The sequence below is a fragment of the Saccopteryx leptura genome, chromosome 4, assembly GCF_036850995.1.
Source record: "Saccopteryx leptura isolate mSacLep1 chromosome 4, mSacLep1_pri_phased_curated, whole genome shotgun sequence".
Classification (NCBI taxonomy): domain Eukaryota; kingdom Metazoa; phylum Chordata; class Mammalia; order Chiroptera; family Emballonuridae; genus Saccopteryx; species Saccopteryx leptura.
The window spans coordinates 167376500-167403231 of NC_089506.1; the positions used below are offsets into that span (position 1 = coordinate 167376500).

The 26732-nt window shown below is 40.5% G+C and overlaps 1 protein-coding gene and 1 non-coding gene across 2 annotated transcripts in view; both read left to right on the forward strand.

The window, feature by feature from the left end:
- MAN2A1 (mannosidase alpha class 2A member 1) overlaps positions 1-24234 on the forward strand; it is a 186804-nt gene extending 162570 nt beyond the window's left edge. Inside the window, exons 19-22 of the mRNA XM_066381983.1 lie at positions 1128-1261; positions 9259-9453; positions 20879-20989; positions 22527-24234. Coding sequence (XP_066238080.1) covers positions 1128-1261; positions 9259-9453; positions 20879-20989; positions 22527-22679 — 593 coding nt within the window. The 3' untranslated portion in view covers positions 22680-24234. The remainder of the gene's footprint in view (positions 1-1127; positions 1262-9258; positions 9454-20878; positions 20990-22526) is intronic.
- LOC136404567 (small nucleolar RNA U3) lies at positions 11321-11524 on the forward strand. Its single transcript, XR_010751309.1, has one exon. It is a non-coding gene; the product is annotated as a small nucleolar RNA U3 (small nucleolar RNA).
- Positions 24235-26732: the final 2498 nt, after the last annotated feature.

Here is a 26732-nt window from a genome sequence, read left to right on the forward strand (position 1 = left end):
AACCTCTTCTCAGGAAAATGAACAGCAAAACAATTGCTCACAGTGGTGGGCAGGCAATCCACAGTCCACCATATGCAATCCACCCTAAACACAAGTACCCATAGCCTTACATAGATCTACACATGGTGCTGCCACACATGCTCACACACTAATCAAGCAAAGTACTTGCAGCCAGTAAACCAGCAAGCAAGCCTAACACAGTTTTCCCCATAATACCCGAACTAAGAAAAAAGAAACTAAAGCATTGGTCTGATTATATAAGAGTTATAGTTATTAAAGTCTTTATGTATTGCTCTTTTAGGTTGAATGATTATTTTATAAGTAACACATGAATAAATGGATAGATGAATATAGATATATTTTTAAGGTATATATGTAAATTTAGGGTGTTTTTTTTTTTCCAGTATAATCTCAAGACTGGATTTCTTTTTTTGTTTATTTGGTTTTCTTTTTAGTTTTTAATCTCATTACCTAACCATTAGCTTACAATTTAAATTGGAACTGATGTGGAATTAGTGCACAACAAATGAGGGACCACCAATGACCCCTTTCTGAGCTAGAGGAGACAGAGCAGTGATGATGTCACATAGTCTCAGGGAGGGACGGGAGTTCATGGTCAGAGTTACCAGATCCTAGGTCTTCAAAGAATCACTGCATATCATCTAACCTACGCCATATTTCAGTCCAATTTAGACCCCACCCATCTGTATTTGCTTTATTACTCAATATGTGATGGGCATTTCATAATGAACCTCATAAAGATTTTGATATTCCAAATGCTGACACCAAAAATTTTGGAGTCTTAATATAGTCCTTAGATTAATTATTTTAATTTTAGGTTAATTCTTTTTTAATAATTTTAATTTTGATCTGTCCTGTTTTTAAATTTCTTATCAGATTTTAATAGACATTAATGAAGAAAAGCAGAAATATAATCATGTTTTATGAATTTATAATAGCTACTTTAGGCCATTATTGAGAAAAAGCCTGGGGTACTGTGGGTTATATTGATCTGTCCCCATGACCAGAGGAGAAACTTAAATTGAGACTGTGTTACTGTAGTTACATGATCCTCAATGAATGTTTGTATGAAATAACCCTGGCCAGTTTTTCTGTTTGTTTCATAGGTCAGATTGAAGTTATCATGGATCGAAGACTTATGCAAGATGATAATCGTGGCCTTGAGCAAGGTGTCCTTGATAACAAGATTACAGCTAATCTGTTTCGAATACTACTAGAAAAAAGAACTGTCGTGAATATGGTAGGGAAAAAATAACTTGTCACCCACAATTTGAAATGATGACCTTTCCCTTTTTTATTTCTTACAATTTTCAGTATTGAGATATGTTTATAATAGATTCACTAAGAGAGAATTTTTATGTGCATAACACACATATAGTGTAAAATTTCCATTTAGGTCATTTTAATATTTTTTCTTGTTATGGACACTTAAAATAAGATTAAGTAATCAGTTTGGGTGAAATTTCCTGAAATTATTTTGAGAAAGTTGAGTTTAAAAATAGAATTTAGTAAGATATCTATCTAGAAGATTATGTTTGATTAGTAAAATGGATTTGAAACCTTAGTGTACTTATTCTGGTCTTAGACTCATCAATTGAAAATGGATTTATTTGTCTGTCTTCTTGTTTAGTTTTCATTCTTCAAAGCAAAAATTCAGCTTTCCATGTTAAAGTCTCGCCAAAGCTATGTTGGACATGAACCAGTCTGACAATATGCTTCTTCAAGTGGCAGTAAAGTACCTCAGAGTCCTTCATAAATTACTGATTACCAGCTCAAATGGGCCTTGAAATGGCTCTTTTTCTTTTACTCCTCTCTCTCTTTCTGCACTCTCCATTTCAAATCTTTTCTTTTTCATCCAGTGACCTCACTGTTTACTTTAGAGAACAGCTATTCGACAGTGCTCAATATGCTCAATACCAGGCCTTTCATTTCTTCCCTCCTGTTACAGTAGAGATGTTTCCTTCCTTTCATCTTAGGCCAGTCCCTCTCCTTGTCCTGGGAACTTGGCCTAATCTCCCTCCTCAGGATGCTGTTAGTAGGTATTCTACCTCCTTGCCCCTCCCTGTCCCTCATAGGAAATCCTTTCTGTTTGCTTTTAAAAATGCCCATTTATTTTCTCCCATTAAAACTTAAAACGGCCTTGGCTGGATAGTTCAGTTGGTTAGAGAGTTGACCTAAAGCGCAGAGGTTGCCAGTTTGATCCCCAGTCAGGGCACATACAGGAACAGATTGATGTTCTTGTCTCTCTCTCTTTCTCCCTCTCTTCCTCTCTAAAAATCAATAAATTAAAAAAATAATAATAAAACTTAAAACAGCCCTGGCTGGGTGGTTCAATGGATAAAGGTTCGTCCCTGTGCACTGAGATCATGAGTTCAGTCACCAGGCAAGGCATGGACAAGAAGCAATCAATGAGTGCACAACTGAATGGGACAACTAAGTGGAAAAATGAATTGATGCCTTCTCTCTCTCTCAAATCAATGGAAAAATAAAAAAAACCCAAAAATCTTAAAACAGAAAATAGCCCTCACTCAGACTCTCGTTTTTCCAAATCCATGCTCACTCAAACTCTCATTCCCAATTCCCCTACGTTACTATCTCCCCTTCCCTGTCAAGCCAGAATTTCTGACATGCATTTATTTCATCACTTCCCTCTCACGCTTAGTTCGTTTTAATTTGGCTTTAGCCTCCACCACACTCTTGCCAGTGTCACTCACTAGATGCAGCAGATGTTTTCAATTGTTCACGTACTTCACCTTTCAGCAGCATTTGATACTGACCATTGTCACTTCTTAAAACATTGTCTAGCCAGGGCTTCCCTGGTTCCATGCTCAATAGGTTTGCTTCCTTCCTCGTGGCGGTTCTTTCTCTGTGTCTCCTGTAGTTCTTTAGCCATTAAATATCAGTGCGCTCAAGGTTCGGCCCCAGGCCTCCCTTTCTCTTTTTATATGTTCTCCCTCTGCAAGTTCTCCTATTCCCCTGGCTTTGCTGACCACCTCTATGTACATAGAACCCACAGATACATATCTCATCTGTCTGGTTGTTTGCTCATATTTTTTCTCCAGTTCTAACAGCACATCAAACCTAACCAATCAAAAATCACTCTCCCTGCTGACCAGGTGGTTGCACAGTGGATAGAGCGTCAGCCTGGGATGCTGAGGACCCAGGTTCAAAACCCTGAGGTCGCTGGCTTGAGTGCAGGCTCATCCAGCTTGAGTGCAGGGTCGCCAGCTTGAATATGGGATCATAGACATGACCCCATGGTCACTGGCTTGGGGCTCAAGGTTACTGGCTTGAGCTGGAGCCCCCTGGGTATGAGAAAGCAATCAGTGAGCAACTAAGATGCCACAACTATAAGTTGATGCTGCTCATCTTTCTCCCAGTCTGTCCTTCTCTCTCTCCCTCTCTCCCTCTCCCTCTCTCCCTCACGTGCAGAAAGAAAACCACTCTCATGATCTCCCTACCTGCTGAACATGACCCTTCTAGTGTCTGCTCCCTCGGTGACTAGCCCCACTTTCCATCCAGTGCCAGCCACCTGGGAGTCCTGACTCTCACACTTCTCCTGCATCAGCCCCTTTCTCACAAAAGGAATCTCCAGTGCTTGGCTCGTTGCCTAAACATTTCCAATCCATAAACTAGCTTACTGTGACCACCCTAATCTCAGCTAACATGGTGCGTTTTCTGGATCTAGCCTGTGCATTTACTCTGCTCTCCTCTTTCTGCCATATTGTCTCTTAATCTAGGAAGCAGAGTACTTTTGCTTTTCAAAACCAAATCTAACCTCATTCGACCCCTCTGATGTCTTCTCACGGCTCTCCGTATAAAGCGAAAGCCTTACCACGGCCTACAGATACCCTCATGATATGGGGCCTGCCAGATGCCCTCCGCATTTTGCATGACTCTCGCTATTTCTGCTCTGGGTGCTTCCCATGCAGGGGCTATGTCTCCCTCTGCTTCTGGGCTAGCGGAGGGAGCACCCAGCACATGTCGTATGAATGAACACCAAATGTGTAAGTGAATGAGCTGTGATGGCACACTGGGCCGCTGCCTTTATCTCAGGTACTACTTCCTGCCTTGTCATTGTAGGCATGTTCTCTCCCTATTAGATTCCAGGGACTTGTCTCTTTAACTTTCATGTGCCCCGCAGGGCCTGTGGTAAGCAGGTTATAAGTAAAATACTAGTTAATTGAATGAAATGACAAAAGCTAATTAAAGTGAGAAATTCTTCCAATAGCTAGAATTTTTCAGGAAAAAGATTTTAATATTCATTTTAGATGTCAGGATTTATACTAGCTCTTGTGGCTCATGGTTTAAATCAATTCCTGACAAGGGAGTTCGTTTCAGGACTGAAACTGCATAGGAAATCTGTTGGAGTGCTGGCAGCTACCTCTTTTTCTCCTGAAAATGTTTCTGACTGTTATGATCTTCCTATATAGATAGTTATTTACCAAACTGTTAACTATAGCAATAAGAATTTTCATGTCAAATCCATAAAGCTTTCACTTAAAAGTTAAATAATTGGTTTATTCCTATTCAAAACTCCTTAGAGACTTATTGATTTAAATGTAATCCAATGTTTTTATAATCCTGTGTTGGTTAAATTTTTCTTTTGCTCAGCTATAGATTCTTGGGCTTAAATCAATAGTTTCTTTTAAATAAAAAATGAGCTAGAGAAGAGAAAATACATTTTAATTTCTAGTGAAATTGATTAAAAAGACATTTGATAAAGAAAGATTGCATAGGCTGTGGCTGGGTTGCTCATTGGATAGAGCATTGTCCTGGCATATTGAGGTCGTGGGTTCGATCCCCAATCAGGGCACACACGAGAAGTGACCAATGAGTTCACACCTAGTTTCTCTCTCTCTCTCTCTCTCTCTCTCTCAAATCAGTGGAATTTTTTTTTTAATAAAAGAAAGGTTACATATAACAAATTTTCCAGAAAGTGTTTTTCTTTTCTTTTTCATTTTAAATTTTATTTATTCATTTTAGAGAAGAGAGAGAGAGAGAGAGAGAGAGAGAGAGAGAGGACAGAAGGGGGGAGGAGCAGGAAGCATCAACTCCCATATGCGTCTTGACCAGGCAAGCCCAGGATCCCGAACCAGCGACCTCAGCATTCCAGGTCAATGCTTTATCCCCTGTGCTACCACAGGTCAGGCCAAAAGTGTTTTTATTTTCAATTCAGACTTTAAAGTCTAAAATATTGATAGTAGAAATTGAGGTTGGGAGATACTCTCTGGACAAGAAGACATTTTAATGGGAAGCCTTGAGCCTGTCAGAGCCTCACTGGAATAACTCTGGATGACAGAATAGAGAAGTGCATCTTGTTCTGCAGAGAGGCAGAGAAACCAAGGACTGGACGATGTACAGATAGATGCTCAGTGGAGGAGTGTGGCTGTGTGAGGTTGACTGTCACCCGTGGTGTAATGATACTTAGTGGTCAACAGAAGTGAAAAATAGGAATTGTCTCTTTGGCATGACCCTTTATGATATGTTTGTTTGACTCTTACACCCACCATCTTCCTGCTGGCAACTGGTACATAACCGGGCATGTGTAAGTGCTATAGTTCTCAGTATTTTACATATCAGTATTTTACATATAAGGAAAAGAAGTTAGGAGAAATCAGATGAAAAACTCAAATGCTTACAGGGCTCTTGGGAGTGATGACATGAAGGAGGTTGGTCAGGTTTCAGGGCAGATGCTAAAGTTAGGTGACTACAGGATCTGTGGGGAACACAACGCAGCCACCCGGAAGCCCAGCTGCTGCAGCTGGTTGTTTCTGCATGGGAAAGCGAAAGCCTAGTGTGACTGCAATTTCCAGCAAACAGTTTGGGGGAGTTTTTGTTGTCATTGATGATTTTAATGGGAAATTGCTTGGATTTTTTTTCCTCTTATTGAGAGTTGGCTGAAAAACAGACTTTTTTTTTTTAAACAGACAACTTTTTAATACCATGCAGACCTACTGAAACGTTTCTATAGGTAGATGAGGCCCACAAACTACCAGGTTTTAGCTCAGTGCTGCATGGTATTTGTCTCTAAATCTTTAGATTCAGTATATTTTCACTCTTCTTTTTTTCTCTGTTGTTTTACTCTATCCTTCCCCCCACACACAATTTTTTTCTCTTATTTATGTATATTTCATTTGCCTATTAAATTAGTAGATGAAGTTCAACGAACATTATCAAGTTTTTAGCATATGTCAGGTCATACTGAATAAACAAAGGTGACTACAAAAAATCTCTTGCTGATATAATTCTGCAAGTTTTGATGCAGATGGAATGGGAGCCTGTGGTGTTGAGGGATCAGCTAACACAGGTGGGCTCGTTGAGGCACCAAGGGGCCTGGCAGGAAGTTTGACGATGAGGTAAGAGCGGAATCCAGCGGAGAACTGAGCTTGTGGTTCGGACGAGAATGTTACTGTTCACAGTGCTCTGCGGCGCTGAACTGCCACTGTTCTATGAACCCTTCCTTGTCTTGCTTAGGACAATAACTGAGACAGTTCCTGAATTCCCAGAGTACTTATATTCAGGATGTTTCCTTTGATGAGAATTCTCATGTACATGTTTTTGAGGCTGAATCCTGTTTTGTTTGGTTTTAATCCAAAACTAGTTAAAAGGGCATTTTATTCCCCCTCGATGGTTGGAAAGGTGTCTGGGTGGCGGTTCTCAGCGCAGGTCCACAGAGCAGTGTGGGCTGACTGTGTGAGATTCACCCGGAAGGAGGCGGCACTTAAGCTTCGCCTGTCTAGGGTTCCAGCCCTGCCTAGAAATGGGTGCTTTCTAAGAGCTCCCCAAGCCATTCTGGTATTATGATCAACTTGGGGGAAGCACTGACGGTTACAGGAACTGATTTGGGTTTGGAGGAAAGGTAAATACACTGTATGCACATTACTGCTTCTAAGACAGGGGTCTCCAAACTGTGGCCCCCTGAGGCCATTTATCCAGCCCCCGGCCGCACTTCTGTAAGGGGCACCTCTTTCATTGGTGGTCAGTGAGAGGAGCATAGTTCCCATTGAAATACTGGTCAGTTTGTTGATTTAAATTTACTTGTTCTTTATTTTAAATATTGTATTTGTTCCCGTTTTGTTTTTTTACTTTAAAATAAGATATGTGCAGTGTGCATAGGGGTTTGTTCATAGTTTTTTTTATAGCCCGGCCCTCCAACTGTCTGAGGGACAGTGAACTGGCCCCCTGTGTAAAAAGTTTGGGGACTCCTGTTCTAAGATATAGATAATCCATCAAGAAGTACCCCACCTTCTCACTGAAGTATCCAGGGATTCCTCCAAGAGCATAGAACAAATGCAGATAGCTATCTCTGAATGTTTCTTGACCTGCAGTGGACTTTATGCCTCCCAAATCTGATAAGCAGGTATTTTCCTTTCTGTTAGAATCTTTTATCTGTATTACTCAAAAATGATTTTGTCAGCAGTCCTGACCTAGATTATGAAGTTCTTTGATCTTGGAGTACATTTAAAGTGTCTTGTTGAAAATGTCCCCTCTCTATTTATGTCATTCTACAAGGTGTATTAAATTTTAACATTTTTGGAGAATATTATTTTACATGCTTTATTTAATCTTTCCCTATAAAAAAAGAAAGTGAAATAGATACATTCTTTTACAACTCTTTTTGACCACATATTTTTTGTTGGTACCTTAGTAGTGCAGTGTCCCTCTGCTGCCATTACATTCTTTTCTCTCTGGTCTAAATTGTAATGACATCTACAGTTTGCTACTGACAGGATGCTTGTCACTCTTCACTAACACTCTCTGTTCAATGCTAATCTGACATTCTGAATTTTAAGCTCTGCAGCTTCTATAAACTCTGTGTTTTTACTCAGATAAGTAGCCAAGTCTTTCATTTGAGAAAAAGGATGCAACATCAGAAGTTATCAGTGAAATAGTCATTTTAAAAAATAAGATACAAAATTGCCCTGGCTGGTTGGCTCAGTGGTAGAGCGTCGGCCTGGCGTGCAGGAGTCCCGGGTTCGATTCCCTGCCAGGGCACACAGGAGAAGCGCCCATCTGCTTCTCCACCCCTCCCCCTCTCCTTCCTCTCTCTCTCTCTCTTCCCCTCCTGCAGCCAAGGCTCCACTGGAGCAAAGTTTGCCTGAGTGCGGAGGATGGCTCTGTGGCCTCTGCCTCAGGCGCTAGAATGGCTCTGATTGCGGCAGAGCGACGCCCCAGATGGGCAGGGCATCGTCCCCTGGTGGGCATGCCAGTTGGATCCCGGTCGGGCACATGCGGGAGTCTGACTGCCTCCCTGTTTCCAGCTTCAGAAAAATACAAAAAATAAAAATAAATAAGATACAAAATTAAATTTATCTTAGATGTCACTGGTGAACGAAAGACCTTTCTTCATAAATTATGTTCTCTTCTTAGTGCTTTCCGTTGTCTGCTTTAACACCTTAGGTGTTATTGGTGAAGGTTCTGCTTAGTCATTGATTTAATTAATTTTGTATATCACCCAATAAGTATGTCCCCAGCCTTGGTAGACTTATTGAATGTTAGAACATGTTGATATATGCTTGTCTGCAAGAACACACCAGAGCAAAGACTAAAGTATTTTTAAAATGTACTGAATAATTGTGTATCATATAAACATATAACATTTAACAGTTTCTGTTTTGGGAATAATGTAGAGTGAAATAGTTGACAATGATTTACCCAATTTAAAGAAAACAGATGATTTAGATATGTCACCTGTATTTAAAATATTACTGATTTTGAGAGTATTTTTTAAAAATTCTATCACTGGGTAACATTTATGAAACATAGCTTTGTATCAACATGTGACTTTATGATCTAGTTAAGTGTATAAATGAAACCATGAGGACATGATGGGTAAAACCCGAGGAAAAAGATAGCATCAGATGATATGAAAGATATATGGACATCCCAATCCACATGCTTGAAAGAGTTTTGTAGTAAGTTGAGAAAGAGTTTCTGCAAAAAGTTATAACTTGTCCTAAAATGTTCGTGGGAAAAGTTGTCAGGATTTTTAGTATGAAAGCAACAGAAAAGAAGTATTTCTAATGTACTAGTTAAGTGGACACTATTCATTTTCTTGTATTGCTTAGAATTGAACTTAGTAATCTGCTCTGTATTTTCTACAATCATTATTTATAAAATCGAGGTATTTATATACTTTTTATATTTCCTTTTTGTTTAAATCCTATCAGGTAATTTAATTAATATCATGAGAACTGCAAATATGTAACTCTTAAACATGTTTTTTATTGATAGGAAGAAGAAAAGAAGGCCGTCAGTTATCCTTCCCTCCTCAGCCACATGACTTCTTCTTTCCTGAATCACCCCGTCTTTTCAATGACAGCAAAGACGCCCATGCCCACTCTTCAGCTGTTGGGTGAATTCTCCCCACTACTGTCATCTTTGCCCTGTGACATTCATCTGGTTAATCTGAGGACAATACAGTCAAAGGTATATCCCAAAATCTATCTGTAAAAAAAGTACTTTTTGTAATACACCTGGTATAAGGGGATGGGAAGAAGAAAAAATACTGTAACGTTTACTATGCTTCAAGGAATGATTAGGAGAGCGTCACCTTTAGGCAAAATTATTATACCTTTCATTTGAATATTGTTCTAGAGCAGTGCTGGTCAACCTGGTCTCTACCGCCCACTAGGGGGCATTCCAGCTTTCATAGTGGGCAGTAGCAGAGCAACCAAAGTATAAATAAAAAGATTTAACTATAGTAAGTTGTTTTATAAAGATTTATTCTGCCAAACTTAGCGAAAATTCAACATAAAGTACTTGGTAAGTAATTATTATTATTATATGGTTTAACTTGCTGTAACTCTACTTTGTAAATTTTATAAAGTAAAGTTACTTCCCTACTTTATAAATCACCATTACTGTGGAACCGGTGGGCAGTTAGAAAATTTTACTACTAACAGAGATACAAAAGTGAGCAGTAGGTATAAAAAGGTTGACTACCCCTGTTCTAGAGCAATGGTTTTTAGCTGTTGTGTCACAAGAATTTTTAAAGCATGCAGTACCTGACTATTTAGTCAGGGAACTGACCTCTTCGCTTAGTTTGTCAAATAAAAAAAATGAGAATAGCCAACGCAACAATAGCCTATTTGGGGGGAGGGGGGGCATCAGTTCAGCAAAACATATATTTTTTGGTGTGTTACAAAATTTTAGTAATTTGTTTATGTGTTCCAAGAGATGAAAAAGGTTGAAAATTGCTGCTCTATAGTTTAGAGCATACCCAGATACGAATTTATTTTATTCTCAGAAAAGTTCTGTGTGGTGGGCGGGTCAGGGAGTAGCATCTTCCTTCTCCTTGTGGATGGGGAAGCTGTCCTGAAGTTACTTAATTTGTACGTGGGAGAACCAGGCCTTAAGATGGTCTGTAATGGCATTTTCCATTCATTTCTCCAGGTTAGCCAGTGTTTCGCGGGAATCAGAAAAGAGGAAGCACAGTGTTCATGTTAATTCAGTACCTTTTTACATTTGTAGCTTTCTCTTGAAAATCACTGCAACCTAAATCATTGCATTGAGAAACCAACTATTTAGGAGAAATATAAAAATATACTAAATAAAGAGCAAGAGCACATTTTATTAGGTATGGAATTTTAATTCATTCATTTAGACTACTTAGTTTATCTATATGCCTACTTTTAAAGTAAAAAATTACATTTGTAAAGAACAAAAATGAGACACTTGACATTTTTATGTTTTGTGGAAATGTCTTGATATTGTGGATTGACATGCACTTAACTGGAAATAGTAAGTGGTTATGTATAATAAATGGCTTGATTATGGAAAGAAAAGAATGTTCATGTTTGAAGATAGTGTAGGAGGCAGAAAATGTTTAGGAACCAACTACTAAAGCAAACCAAATAAAGTAAGGATAAATGCCTACAAATTTGGACAGTTAAGACTTTTTTTTTTTTTTGTATTTTTCTGAAGTTAGAAAATACATGCTCCCGACCAGGATCCACCCGGCATGCCCACCAGGGGTGATGCTCTGCCCATCTGGGGCGTCGCTCTGTTGCAACCAGAGCCACTCTAGCGCCTGGGGCAGAGGCCAAGGAGCCATCCCCAGTGCCCGGGCCAACTTTGTGCCAATGGAGCCTCGGCTGCGGGAGGGGAAGAGAGAGACAGAGAGGAAGGAGAGGAGGAGGGGTGGAGAAGCAGATGGGCGCCTCTCCTGTGTGCCCTGGCCGGGAATCGAACCCGGGACTCCTGCACGCCAGGCCAACGCTCTACCACTGAGCCAACTGGCCAGGGCAGGACAGTTAAGACTTTTAAAATTATGTGTACAAGATAACGAACTTACAAGGCTAAACTTTCAGGAGTCAGTTCCATAGTTCGTTACTGGAGAACTTGCTCCAAACGCAGAGAGCACCCAAAACTGCAGGCGGAGGCGCGGCGTTTGCTCCCGAGCAGGAAGCGGCTCTTGGTGTTTGTTGCTTTTGTAACTGCTGTTGGCTATTGATGATCATTCTTCACTTCTTTTGGGAAAGAATGCAGTCTGAATGGTTAATAAAAGGATAAAGAGCTTTTGTCTATGTCGGAAGATATATATGGCTTGTAATAATAAATATAAGCTAATACTGGAGGCCTATCTCTGTCACGAAGCTTGCTTGGTCCTGTGAGTGAACACATAGACTGTATTTAATGCCTACCGGGTGCCAGTTACTGCTAAAGGCACTAGGGATATAGTCATGAACAAAATAGACAAAATACCCTGCCTTTCTGGAGCTTAGATTCCAGTGGGAAGAGAAAAAAATAAGAAAAATGTATAATATGTTAGTGGTAAGTTATGGAGGAAAAAAAAAGGAAACAATGGCAATTCTAGAGGGCGATACAAGTCAGAACAGGGTTGTGTAGAGAGAGGGCTTGCAGAAATGGTGATAAAAGACACAGAAGTCAGAGAATAAACAACAACATAGATTCTGGGGATAGAGTGGTCCAGGTAGAGTCAAGAGCAAGTATGAAGTCCTGAGCGGAAGAGGAGGTCAGAATGGAAGCTGCCAGTGCGCGGCTGCTCCCTGATTCTGCACTGTATCCTCCTGCCTGGAACAAAGCCTGCACAGTGCAGGGCTCTGGGACAGAGTGCTGAATGAGTCCATTTTGTGAGTATTCTTTCTCGGTTCTGCAGTCGTCTTTGTGGGTGTACTTTTCGACTCATGGAAATAACACACCAGAGACGGATAGCCTCCCTGCAGTGACCTGTCAGTAATTTATGAGCTAAAGGGAATGAAGGGATTGAGTGCAGGCCCCCAGCTGCCACCTCCTTGCACAGATGGTGAGGTACATTAACAACCTGAAGGACTTGAGGATTTCTGGGGCACATAGTGGCTATTTTTTCTTACTATGAGATGACTCCTTCCAAAAAATTGGAAGTGATGGTTTTTTTGGAGCAATGCCACCTGACCTGAGTGCAGGAATTTCCCTCTAGAGTCCAAGGCTGGTGGTTGTTTCCCAGATCACTTCTTCTAATGATCACCCGCTCCTCTACTCCTTCCTGTTGTTGGCTGCCTTCCTGTGGTACGAGTCTGATCACTTCCCATTGCCTACCAGACATGTGCGACCCTGGGGCAGTTGGCCCTCTACTCTAGTCTGGCCTCCGCTCACTGGCCACCTGGCTTCCCATTGCTCTTCTCTCCTTAGGACAGGTGTGCCACCTTGACTACCTGCTGGCTGGTTGACTGCTGACTCAGCTACCATTTATAAACTGGAGCTGGTATCACATAGGCCTGCTTCAGTTCTGTTGTGAGAAACAAATGAAATAATGCTGTGAAAGCACTTTGAAAACACAAGTGCGCCTGATGTTGGTGCAGTGGATAGAGCGGTGGTGGTGCAGTGGATAGAGCGTCAGACTGGGATGCGGAAGACCCAGGTTCGAGACCCCGAGGTCGCCAGCTTGAGGGCGGGCTCATCTGGTTTGAGCAAAAGCTCACCGGCTTGAGCCCAAGGTCGTTAAGCTCAAGCAAGGGATTACTCAGTCTGCTGAAGGCCCACGGTCAAGGCACATATGAGAAAGCAGTCAATGAACAACTAAGGTGTTGCAACACGCAACGAAAAACTAATGATTGATGCTTCTCATCTCTCCATTCCTGTCTGTCTGTCCCTGTCTATCCCTCTCTGACCCTCTCTCTGTCTCTGTAAAAAAAAAAAAAAAAGCACAAGTGCTTTGTAAACCTGTGGTGTTATCCTGATGATGCCTACAGAGTATACCAACCCAGGTGCAAACGAGGGTTTTAGCAGAGTGAATAAACAGCAATTTAACAATGTAGATATTTGACCAGAAAAATAAAGACCAAAATGTTAATGCCTAATGGTAACTACTATGCTGGCACATGATCAGAGCTAAATATTTGGGGCTGTTTTGCATTACCATATTGTTGCCAGTTTTTATATTAATCTTCAACTCTTAGCCCACATTTTCATGGTTATTTTAGCTCTCTAGTAATCCAAGGGGATTGATTGGTCCATTCAGAATCACTTCCTTAAAGAATTGTTTTGTCCTTTAACTTTTGATACTGGAACATAATCATTGATGGAAGTTTGGTACTTAAATATGTCAAGGGTAATTCCATGGTTACACTAAAAGAGAAGCACAAATGACTCAATAAACTCAGAAGCTTGACCTTTATACATTTTCGATTGAGTTTCTGTTTTTGTGTACTGTCAGCTCCAAACATATAATAATGAGTTGTTCATGTGGAGATTGCAGTGCAGTTTTCCCATTGAAATATAAATACAGTTGACCCTTTAACAATCCAGGGATAAGAGGCGCCAACCACCCATGCAGTCTAAAATCCATGTATAACCTAAGTTGATCCTCCACATACGTGGACTCCCAGCTACCAGTTGATCCTCGAACAATGCATCTATGAACTGTGCGAGTCAATTGGACGGAATGGGTCCATTGAAAAAATCTGTGTTTAAGTGGACCCACGCAGTTCAGACCCCAACTTGTTCAAGGATCAACTATAATGTCAACCTACAGGTTGAGTTCCAAGCAAGACCAGAGGCCCACATGACTTATAAATGAGTAAGCATTTTCTTTACCACCACCTCATAGTATTTCCATGATAAATCCCTCTGAGGACCACCCTGGATTGATAAGGGCACATCTCTCTTCCTGCCTGACCTCCTGAGCAACATGAGGAGGACGTACTTGCTTCCGCTTCCCCTTGGCCACTGTGTAAAGGTTCCTCAGTTCCACACCTCAGCTGATCTCCCTTACTCATCATGGAGAAAGGAGTTACAAGCTCAAGCAGCAGTCAGAGACGTGGGGGGAGCTGGAGATGTGCTGACCCATTGAGGTGGTTCAGTTCCAACGACCAGTCCTCAGATCACACTAGGAAAATTTTAGAAAAAGAGACTTCTACAAATTTCCCCATCTCTTTGAGATTCTGATTGTGTGGGTGGGTCTGAGATGGAGAGAGCCTTGGGAAACTAAGGCTAGAGAGATTAAATGATTAAAAGAAAACTACCCTCAGGACCCACCCCCCTGGTCCTCTGAATCTGAATGCTGCATGTTGCTGACTCAGTAGGAAATTTTTTTTTTCTTCTTTTTTTTTTTTTCAGAGACAGAGAGAGAGTCAGAGAGAGAGAGAGCAATAGATAGGGACAGACAGACAGGAACGAACAGAGAGATGAGAAGCATCAATCATCAGTTTTTCGTTGCGACACCTTAGTTGTTCATTGATTGCTTTCTCATATGTGCCTTGACCGTGGGGCTACAGCAGACCGAGTAACCCCTTGCTCAAGCCAGCGAGCTTAGGTCCAAGCTGGTGAGCTTTTTGCTTAAGCCAGATGAGCCCATGCTCAAGCTGGCGACCTCAGGGTCTCGAACCTGGGTCTTCCTCATCCCAGTCCCACGCTCTATCCACTGTGCCACCGCCTGGTCAGGCGGAAATATTTGAATTTTTAAGAGTTACTAAATCTCTTCCTTAAAGTCTTGATTTTTAGGAATTATTTTATATTGGTAATGAGTTTATATGTTTATATCAGACTATCTTTACTAATTTATATATGGTTTTGGAAAAAATTAATTATATGTCATATTTGTAGTCAAATGAAGAAGGGCAGGTCATCTCCTGAAATCCTGCCTCACAACATGCCGTGAGCCCCAGCACATTCCAGCCACTGTCTGGAAATTTTACTGGTGGTCTTCTCGTCCTGTAGGCCCAACCTCCAGCTCTCTTCTCTTTATCACCCCCTTTATTTGTACTGTGAGGAGCTTGAAATAGTAAAAAGAAGTCTCAGTAAAAGTTTGAAAACTGGGGACCAGGAGCCCCATGCAAGTGCACTAAAACAGGAAAGTCGTGTCATCAGGAGAGGGTAACAGTTAAGGGAGGAAGATGCTGGAAGAATCCCATGGAAGGAGGGGTCAGGAGGAACCTGCAGACTAGAATTACAGGTTCAGCCGGAATGCTGACATTCTGGGACGAGAAAGAGCTGGGCTGAGCTGTTCAGCCGGGCTTCACGGAGCCAGACTGCTCCGGGCAGTGACATGTGGTTTAACTATTGTGTTTGTGGATTATTTCCACTGCTTTTATGTTAGCTATATTTTTATATACATATACATTTATATCTGTATCTGCCTTTATAATTTATCTCTGTGTGTGTGTGTGTGTGTGTGTGTGTGTGTGTGTGTGTGTGTGTGTTTAACTCTTTATTCTCTGTGGAATTTCTTTTGATTTGTGCTTAACAGTTTCTTGGAAATAGTTAACCAATCATTTCAACATCAGCACCACTTATTGAATAAGATTTTCTCTCCTGACTTATTTATACCTCTTATAAGAGGCAGTGTAAAGTTTTTGCTTTATTTTGCCTTTCTTCTAAGAATTGATTGGTGCTTTATTGATCTCTCTAGCTTCTAGAAAGGTGAAAATTGTGCGGGGAAATTCTCTTTGTTGTACATATCTAAGAACTACCATTCACCTTCTCCTTTCTGTCACGTTATGTTGTTGATCAAAACAGGATAACCGTTATTGGACATTTTAATGAGTGCCTTGGAAAATGAATTTCTACTCGTTATTTCCTGTCTCAGGACTTATAACAGTGTGCCATTTTCTAACCTTTCAGCTCTTGGAATGCACTGAAATATGAGTGTTGTTAGGCATTTTCAAAGCATCTGAGCGGGTTGGAGAAATTTTCTCACCAGATGTTTAGGCATGTCTTAATCTATATACACCTTACACATCCTGTGAGGAGAGGGGGGTCACATTTCTCCTGGAGAATTGATCAAACATATAGCCCTTCTCATCCTCAGAAAATAATGTGTGCACATATAATGTTTACTCTAGCTTCTAGGAGTTTTCTGATTTGTGAATCTCACATTACTAATAAGCAAACTGAGTTTCCTTTGGTGTGAGACAGTAGTGATACAACTCACATTTTGAGCTCGCATCCACCTCAGTAGAGGAATATTTGCTTATAATCTTAGGAAAGCCTGTCATACGCGTGTAATTTTCACAGTGGCTTTAAATTCTGCTTAAATCAGGATGACTCGATGATGAGTCAGTTGTAGATGGTTAGAAATGACAATTTCTGAAGTTTGCTTTCTGAGTTGATGTATACATTGATAAATCATAATTTTAGCTTTGCTGGATTCATTGATTAACTCCCTTTAGCAGCCTTGCCTCAGAGGCTGATCTCCTTTAGTTTACAGCCTTTTGTTAGGGTATGCCACAGTGGCCTTCCCTGATCCCCTCCTAGCTGGCGTCTGTGAGCACCAGTCCATACCGAGAGCCGAGCAGAAGAATGAAGCTGTTCGAAGCACAGACTTAGGTGTCAGACTGCCTGGGTTTGAGTGCACCCTCCCCCTACTTGTTGTCTAAGTGACATAGAGCAAGTCTCTCGATTCTCTGAGTCCCAATTTTCTCATTCATAACATGGCAGTGATAATAGATCCCACCTTAGAGACATTCTGAGGATTGAGTTGATGTTTGTGCAGCATTTAGACCAGCAGCAGGCATGTAGGAAGCACTATGTGTTGACAGATGAAGGTTCTCAATCGCAATAGTTGCACGAGCAGTTATAATTGTTACTAATAATGAAGTAAAAAATGCCAGTACATTTTTTATAAATTAGAGAAAGTTGAAGTTTATTGCTAAGTAAAGCTTGATGCTATTTGAATTGTATTCCTTATATAGTATAATTCCTCAGATTTTTCAAAACGAAATACCTAACATTGTCTCTATGTCAGCACTATGCTAAACACTTTCCATGAGCACTACTGAGCTCTCACAACACACTATGAAGGCAGGCAATGCTGCACCTCATCGTGTAGAAGAGGAAACTAACTGACCTAGAGATGGCAGGTAACTTTTCGAAGCCACGTAGCCAGTAAATGGCAGTGCTGGGAAGCACAGCTCTGCGTCTCTGACTCCATCCTCTACCCAGAACCTTATAGCTTCTTGCATGGGGACAGAAGGGGAGTGATAATGTGGGAAATGTTGGAGAATACACTGCCGTTTTTCTGATGTCTACTAAGTAATAATGGGACACTCACCAATACCTGGGAAAAGATCAGGAAGGGCTTAGAGTCATTAGGGAGAATTGTTAAGTATGAGGGAGAATGCTTTGTGAAAGGAATGTTCCTGCACATATAAATATGGTAGTGCAAACTGTTGTATACCACCTCAACTACTTTAAAGGTTGTGTAAGATGAAACAAGTTAATCCATGGAAAGCATTCTGCAGTCTTGCTCATAGTAAGTGCTCAATTAGTTTTAGCTGCAGTTAAAGGCAGTCCCCCCGGTTTACGAACAAGATAGGTTCTATAGGTCTGAAAATGTTTAAGTATTTATATGCATAGAAAGGCAAAAATAAATACTATGTTAAGACAAACATTTGTCTTAAGTTGCATTTAATAGGAAATGTACCTGTTTCAACTTATATAGAAATTCAACTTAAGAACAGTCCTACAGAACCTGTCTCGTTCATAACCTAGGTATTGCCTGTACTGCTGTTGTCACTGTGGTTGGGCCTCAATCCTCAAAGTACTGTTCACAAGTCCAGCCTAGCTCCTGGAATTTTCAGAGGTTAAATGCTATACACAGAGTCACAAAACTAGTTTGTGGTGGAACCAACCCTTGCATCTGATTCAGCTTTCTCTGAGCCTGACGTCTTCATTCTGCAAGCAGATTCCCTTCCCTGACACTCACCCAGCTGCAGGAGAAGCCTCATAGGTCCTGTGCAGTCCAGAAGCTTCATGTTTTATCCCCTAAACTCAGTTCTGTAATGGATTTTTCCTGTGTGACTCTGGAATAGCCAAGCCTTCCTGAAGGGGTTCAGCTGCGACTGTGATCTGAACTATTTTATGAAGACACTTAGTGTGTAGCTAACCTAGTACAATGCGTGGTACAGTTTCAAAATTTGAGTTTTCTTCCCCCCACCTTCCTCCTTCTTTTCTGAAGTGCATATATTACTTACACATTAATGAATGTAAGAGCGGGTCTTTTAAAATCTGTTTCCTCTCCTGGAGTGTGCAGTGTGACTCCACGAAGAAGGGAGACGTGCACTGGAAATGAGGAAACTGGTGCTCAGGAAAATGAAATGACTATGCCAGGGCTTCACAATTCACATGTCAAACAGTTCTCTTTGTTATTCTTCTGGTGCTCTTAGTTTGTTATAAATTAAGTATTTTCATATGTGCTGTTTTCATGCTAGTTTGAGACTGTGTGAATTGTATAGACATTCTATTAGGAATCTTTATCCTATGATTTAAACTTGCTGTATGTATCTTGTGGTCCTGTGATGACTCAGAATTTCTTAAATGGCTTTTTTCTCTCCCTTCAAACAAAATCTTAGCAATACACTGCAAAATACCAGTGTGGAATATCATAAAACAGGTTATTCCAGCCAAGAATGTGAGGTAAGAACAGCTTTAAATTGTTCAGGCACATTAACATCAAATCAGTGGTGGGAATGCTGGCAGCTAGTCAGGAAAGATGTCGCTATAGCACATTAAAAAATCTTACTCCCTAGTGAGGATGATCAAGAACTTGGCATATTCATATCTGTGGCCACAGAAGAGAAAAAGGGATCATTTTCATCCCTGTGTCAGTGCTGGGCAGCACACGACTCTCCTTGAATAACTGCATATTTTTTCATTATTTTCAAGGATTTTTAATTCATTTTGCCTATTATCATAAAACACATTCCCACAGTAGGAAACATAAAATTTATTAAGATAATTGTAATCTAAAATATTCAAAGACCTGAACCGCTTATGGCATAATTACTTAAAGAGGATGCAAGAAATTTTACTGCAAGAAGGTGTATACTGGCATACTTCGCAGATATTGCAGGTTCAGACCACTGCAATAAAGTGAATGTCACAATAAAGTGAGTCACATGAATATTTTGTTTCCCAGTGCATACAAAAATAATGCATTTATTATACTGTAGTCTGTTAAATGCACAATCACTTATGTCTAAAAGAATGTACAAAGTTTAATTAAAAAAATACTTTGTCACTGAAAAATGCTAACCAATAACTGAGCCTTAAGCAAGTCATAATCTTTCTGCCAGCGGAGGGGCTTGCCCTAGTAACGTCAAAGATCACTGATCACAGATCATCACAGCAAATATAATCATGAAAAAGTGTGAAATACTGTGAGGACTAACCAACATGTGACACAGACACATGAAGTGAGGAAAGGCTGTTGGGAAAACGGTATCAATAGACTTGCTCGACTCAGGTAGCCAAAAACCGTGAATTTGTAAAAAACAGTATCTGTGAAGCACAGTAAAGCAAAGTGCAGTGACACAAGGTATGCCTGTATAAACCCTATAGCTGACTTATCATGTTTTGTATTTTTCTTTTTGCCTGCACAGGAAGAATAGCTTCTGTAATAGGAATGTAAATCATACATCAAGCTAATAAATGTGATTGGCCTGACAAGTTATAAGCATAACTAATTCAAATGTCTCTTATATAAAAATAATGAAATAATACATTAAAGATGAAAAATGTTATGTAACTAGCAAAAATCAGTATCCAATGAAGAAGAAGCACATTTCAGTTTTAAGATGGATGCTACGTCATCATTCAGTGACCAGATAAGGACTAAATTCAGATGCACATTAAAAAATCTTATCTAACCCTTGCCGGTTGGCTCAGTGGTAGCCCGTCAGCCTGGCGTGTGGAATCTTGGGTTTGATTCTTAGTAGGGCACAAAGGAGAAGCAACCATCTGCTTCTCCACCCCTCCCCTTCCCCCTTTTCTCTTTTACTCTTCCTCTCCAGCAGCCATGGCTCGAATTGTTAAAGCAAGTTGACTCCGGGTGCTGAGGATGGCTCCATGGCCTCACCTCAGGTGCTGAAATAGCTCGGTTGCTAAGCAGTGGAGCACAGCCTCATATGGGCAGAGTATTGCTCTGTAAGGGACTTGCCGAGTGGATCCCAGTCAGGGACATGTGGGAATCTGTCTCTCTGCCTTTTTGCCTTCCTGCCTCTCACTTGATAAAAAAGAAGAAAAAAAAATCTATCTCCTAGTGAAGATGATCAAGAACTTCATTTAAACTGATATATGCATTAAAAATAAATAAAAATGAAATGCTTTCTTTGAAGAAACTTGATAAAATTATGTAATATGTGGACAAAAGGAAACCCAAGTCCTCAAGGACTGTAGGAAAATCAAGGCATGAGATGACTTCATAAGAAACTTAAACATAGTATAACACCTGACTCCTTGGGGGAGGTGGACAAGCATAGTGAACATGGAACTGGAGGGGAAATGCTGGCATCACGGCTAAGTAAAGTGAGCCTTTGTGGTTTGAGAATGCTGACATCAAGACAGTGAAGCGTGCAGTCGTGATAGTATTTGTTTTAATGTCACTGTGGTGTGTTGGCATTCTGCTCGTTTGCAGGTGGATGGCAAGCATCCCAATGAGGCGGCCTTGATCCTCCACAGGAAGGGGTTTGATTGCCGCTTCCCCAGCCGAGGCACGGGGCTGCTGTGTTCCACTACCCAGGGAAAGGTGAGCTTCGTGAGTGCTTTTTGTTGTTAGTGTGCTTTGAAATCCCTGCTGTCTGCAAACGATCCTGACTATAAGATAGTGTTTCATTGCCTCTTCATTGATTTGTTCCCCTCAGCTGCACATTAGCTCATCTCCGCATCTTAAGGAAACACTTTCTCAACCTTCAGTCTCCTCTCCTTGTCAATATGTGTATGTTTGAAGACAGTGCTCTCACTGACTCTTAGGCTTTCCATTTCCAATCTACAAAGTATCTCCCTACCCCTGCCCCCAATTTTCTCCTTTCTGGATATACTCATGTATGAACTAGTTCATGTAACCCAAGTCCTGTGATGGCCAAGACAAGTTTGATACTAACTGAGGTAGCAGTAGGGAAGCACCAAGGAGCATTGAGATGGTGGGGGGATACCACCACCTGCAAGGCAACTGCAGTTCGCTTCTATCAGCCGTTCTCCATGGAAGCAGACAGGTCTGGGTCTTCTGATGAAACCACATTGGTATGTGAGTCCACACTGTGTGGGCCAAGCAGGTTCTCAGGCTGACCACTACTTGCTGACTGCCCATTTCTTACTTCTCTTGAAGTTGGTCTTCATGACAGTCCCATCAAGCTTCTCCCTGAAAGAAAGCAACCCCCAGTCTCCTGTGTCAGTCTCTGAGCAGGCTGTCAGTCAGAACAGTCGGCTGGTTCCAGTGCGCAGGCAGGTCTGCCTCCCTGGGCAGCTCGGCTGACCAGCTCTTCTCCAAACCCTCGTGCATACACTACACCTGACTCAACGCATTCAGTTTTAACCCTAGAAATTAGAGCTCACATAGGATCTGAAAAGAAGAGAAAATACTGTAGAAGGCCTAAGTTTACATAGCGAAACTTCTCCATTTCTTTTAATCACCCTTTGTAGAGTTGGTGCTAAGAAAGCACTGATATTTTCATTTTCATTTTTTTAGCACATCTGTACTTCTGCCTACCTTATTGTCAGTCTGAGTGTACTTGGTTGTGGGCTTTTGTATTCGAATGTTAGGCTTTGAGTCTCAAGGGGCTAAATCAATCCAGAGACACATACTCAACCTGCCCAGCCTACAAACGGGACTCACCAACAAGATGGGCCTTCCTTGCGGCAGCCTGTGTCCTGTCTCAGCTCTGTTGAAACTGAAAATGTGGACAACCACGTGTGTTGGGGTAAATGTTGACTGAAAGAGGATGGGGGTGTTTTTAGAGCATCTTGGCCCATAGATGTCTCTATTTTTTATTGGGAAATGGTCTCTGCACATGATAGGTTTGCAAGCAGAACAGAAAGGAAAGCCGTACAGGTGCCTCTCCATTACCATTCTCCATTGTCTCCAGTCAGGGTGGTCGGTGTGTCCACGCTGCACAGATGGGTTCCGTCTCCCTCCCCTCCTGATTATTTTACTTAAAAGAAACTTCAAGCATAGTGTTTTACTCAATCTCATACTATTTTTCACTGTAAAATATATGAATATAGAGCTATGTTATTAATCTTTCATCAAGGTTGATTTAAATATGCAAATTTTTATCACTTTTTAGATATCGGTACAGAAACTTTTGAACAAGTTTACTGTTGCAAGTCTCATCCCTTCGTCACTGTCCTTGCTGCATTCACCTGCAGACGCCAGAAATATAAGTGAGATCAACTTGAGTCCCATGGAAATTAGCACATTTCGAATCCAGTTGAGGTGAACCTGGCTTTCGGATTTGGATTTGGATTTGGAAGCATTGGCTTTTATATACTTCTTGGTTTAACGTGCAATAAGGAAGCACATTATTTTAGCTTCTGGCTACTGTGAGAACATGAAATCTGTGACTTTTTTTTTGAACCAGTACAATAAGAAAAAAAAAAGCCATGCTATAAACCTGTTTGATGTTTTTTTGGTTTTTCTTTTTTTTGAAGTTCTTTCCATCAACTACCACTATCAGTATGAATTGATGCAACAAAGAAATGTCTAAAGATAACCTCTCAACAGATTGTATCTCAGGTTAAATGCTAACTAATTTTATCTGTGTTTGGGGTTGTGAAGAGATTGTTAAGAGTTTTTGTGTTGCTGATCCTTCGTTAATTTTACAAAAATACCCATTTTTACCAAAATGGAATTAGAAGCTGGTGGGTAATAGCTAATGGCCAAAATGGTTGCAATCAATCATACATGTTAGGAAATAATTATGTGTTGAATACGTGGAAAAGTGCAATCCATCAACCCTTATGAAATATATATAGTTGATTTTCATACCTTTTTCTAATGTACCACTTGACCCTTCCCTTCCTACCCTTTGTAAAGTATTTCCAGAAATAGCAGATTTTGAATCATTCAGTAATAGAAAAAGAGGCATATTTTCATTACTTGACAATGTGGGATAGGTGCAATTTATTCCATTGTCACTAAAATAGAAGCAAGTCCATAGGTACCACAACCTATTTTAGGTACCACAAGGTGTCTTTTTACACAGCTCATTTGAATACAGATATTCTGAGAAGGGGTTTTCTATTTTAAAAATACCATATCAAAATAAATGTGCCTTATTTTTTTATGAGTCGTGTTAAATCTTTAGTGTCCATATTACCATTTGGGGGAGGTTGGGCAGGGAGAGAGTAGAGGTACTTTCTGTGACACATCAATTGTGAATTTTTTGCCTGACAATGCTGGCCACATTCTGATCTGTTTCATTAAATTTGTAGTGATATTACTCTAAACATTTTGACTATTTGAATGTACTGAGATCTCAGAAAACAAAACAAGGGAAAAAATATTGTTACTTAAAATATGCTGCTGCCAAGGAGACTGCAACTTGAAGCAAAGATTCTGTAAAGTGCAAAATCCACACCGTTTCCATTTCAGAGGAGTTAACCATGTTGAAGAGAGGATGCTTTAAAACAGACCGTTTTGAAACTCAATTTTAGGTAGCTCATCGTGATTTATCATATTAAAGAATATATTTGTTTAATGAATTCCAAATTTTTGTATGTGTGTACTAATCTTGAAGTGAAATTCTAAGCCCATGTGCTATTACAGTACTTTGGATAAAATTTATTTGGGATTCTTATTAACTTGACATTAAAATAAATGCAACATTAGCAACAGTTAGAATATTCAGTTTTAATGTAGAAAGGATTGTTTGAGTATGTACACTTTTGAAAGTTCTCTTTGTATTAACTAATAATTATCTGACTTTAAACTTCCATTTACCTCCTGTTATTCCAACATCTTTTTAGATAAATTAAAACCTAATTTCTATTTCACCATGTAGTCTGATTAATATCTGGATTTTTAATCAAGATGCAGCTCCTAATATTAATTTATGTTAAATTCATAAACTTTTCTCTCCTTTAATAATTAAGGAAACAATACTAGTGTTGATCAAGATATTACAAGGGAGTGATTTCATGCAATAAACATGTACTGTAAGTTCCCTTCCTCATTTTGGGGGGATAAACAACTAAAAAAAGAAATAAACACTTCCCTTTTGTGGATGTTGACAGATTTTAGGATTACCAGAATTAAATTCCAGGATTAAGATCAGTGTTTTCATCACATCTTCAATGTAAAACCTTCCTATGGGAGTTCACTGTGGTTCATCATTTTAAAAATTCTGATCAGTTGAGATAAAAAGTCTTGATGCAATAACAGTGGTTTTGCCACTTCTGGTTGTTTCAGATTGATATGTCCCTTGTCTTATTCGGGTCTTACTCAGTGTGTGTTGCCACCAACTGCTTACAAGTAAAGCAGGAATTCTCTTTAATAAGCAAGTTTCTGCTTTTTATCTTTAGAATAAATTATCAGGGAAATGAAGAGAGGATGCTCTTGCTTTGGGTTGTGGTAAAAAAAAAACTGACTACATCATTCACTATCTCCGGCACACACTAAAACCCGTGCACTTCAGTTGTGATGTCAGTGGCTTATTTGTGTGCTAGGTTTTATTGTTTTATTACATTTATTAGCACAGATGTTCAGTTGACCAAATAGTTCATTACTTTGTCCTTTTTTTAAAATTTTTCATGTAGAGTTATAACTGTAGTGTTTGAGAACTCAGCATCCTTGTTTTCTACAAATACTAAAATAAAATGATGTAAAGTGTGTTGTAAAACATTGTAATTACCGTCCCATGTCTTTGTTGAACCTGTGCTGAAATGTTTTCACATTTTTTAAAAAAAATTATTTATTGATTTTAGTGACGAGCAGGGGGAGAAAGAGAGCTAGGGGACATGGACCTGTTCCTGTACGCGCCCTGCCTGGGGACCAGATGGGCAGCCTCGGGCTCTGGGGCGACGCCCGCCCCCCGGGGGACCAGATGGGCAGCCTCGGGGCTCTGGGGCTTACCCCTGCCTGGGGACCAGATGGGCAGCCTCGGGCTCTGGGGCGACACCCGCCCGCCGGCTGCCCAGCCAGGCTTCACACTCTTTTGTCTGGAAGAAAATCTTTGCTTTCATTTTATGTTGCTTACCTTGGAATCAACAGGTTTTGATATTTTCACTTGGAAGATTTTATATCTTTTTGGGACTATGTAATATAAGATCGCTAATAAAAGATAAATCTTATCATGTACATGGCTCTCTAGAGTAGTTCTATTTTGTACACAAAATATATTAGAACATTGGTAGGGTAGAAGAGGGAGGGCCTGTCTGTCCCTTTTTCAGTGGATTGCCCCGTCCTTAGTCCAGCTCTCGTTAGAGAAGACAGATTTGGAGAGCTCAGTGGCACATGCGGTGGTGGTGAGTTCCATGTCTGGCTTTGGGATCACCTTCGAGATTGGAATAGGAACCTGGCCTGGTTTCTTGTGAGCCAGTTAGGAGGAGCAGACTGTGGTAAGAGTCCGTATATTCCAAGACAAATATGAAGAAGAAAGGGAGCCAAGACGTGAAGCTGAGAACCGCCATGTGAGCTGATCAGAAGGTAAGGCTGGTGGGAAGACTGGAACCCGGAGGTCTCCGCCGGCCCAGAACAGCACACGGCGCGGTGGCTTTCGGGAGTTCCTTCAAAGAGTGGAGACGGGGCGGGGGAAGGATAAATATCCTAGAGGTATGCGCGGGTTAGCCAGCAAACCCGACATGACACACAAGGAAGTTGCGGCTTGCTTTGGGTGACATATATTTAGTAAGGAGATTAATCAGTTTGTAAATTTCTATACACTGAACTATGAAAACCTAGAAAAATATTAACAAAAATTGCATTAGCAGATAATGAAACTTATTTTCAGCTCCATAATAGTTATCTACATGTCAAAGTAATTTGAATATTAAAACTGGTAAAAGAAAATTTTCGGTGGGCGTATGTTCACATGCCTCTTAAAACCCTGTGATACAAAACCAACGAAAGGGGTTCTGTTTTCAGCCGTTAAAGGAGTGGTTCGGAGGGAGCAGAGGGAGATCTGGTAAGGCCATGCTGCTGCCGTACTCCAAAGCAGACCACAAGTTCCCGGAGAGGTTATCATAGATGAGACGCCGTCAGCATACATTGGCTTACGCAAGCAAAAATAGAAACTGTCTTGTCCCCAGTAACAACTATTCAAAGGTAGAGAACACAAGTATATCTGTAGCCAAGCATAGGATGATGTCATCCAGGACCTATCTCTCGGTTTTGCTTTCCTCTTGAGTTGTTCTCATTCTCGGGCAACATCTGCATATTTTATGGCAAGATGGTTACCAGCAGACCTGTTTGTATCCATCCAGCTTAGTGACCCCAGTAGAAAAAGAGCACCTTTATCTAATTTTTTAGCAAATGTCCTAGGATTGGTGTCTGG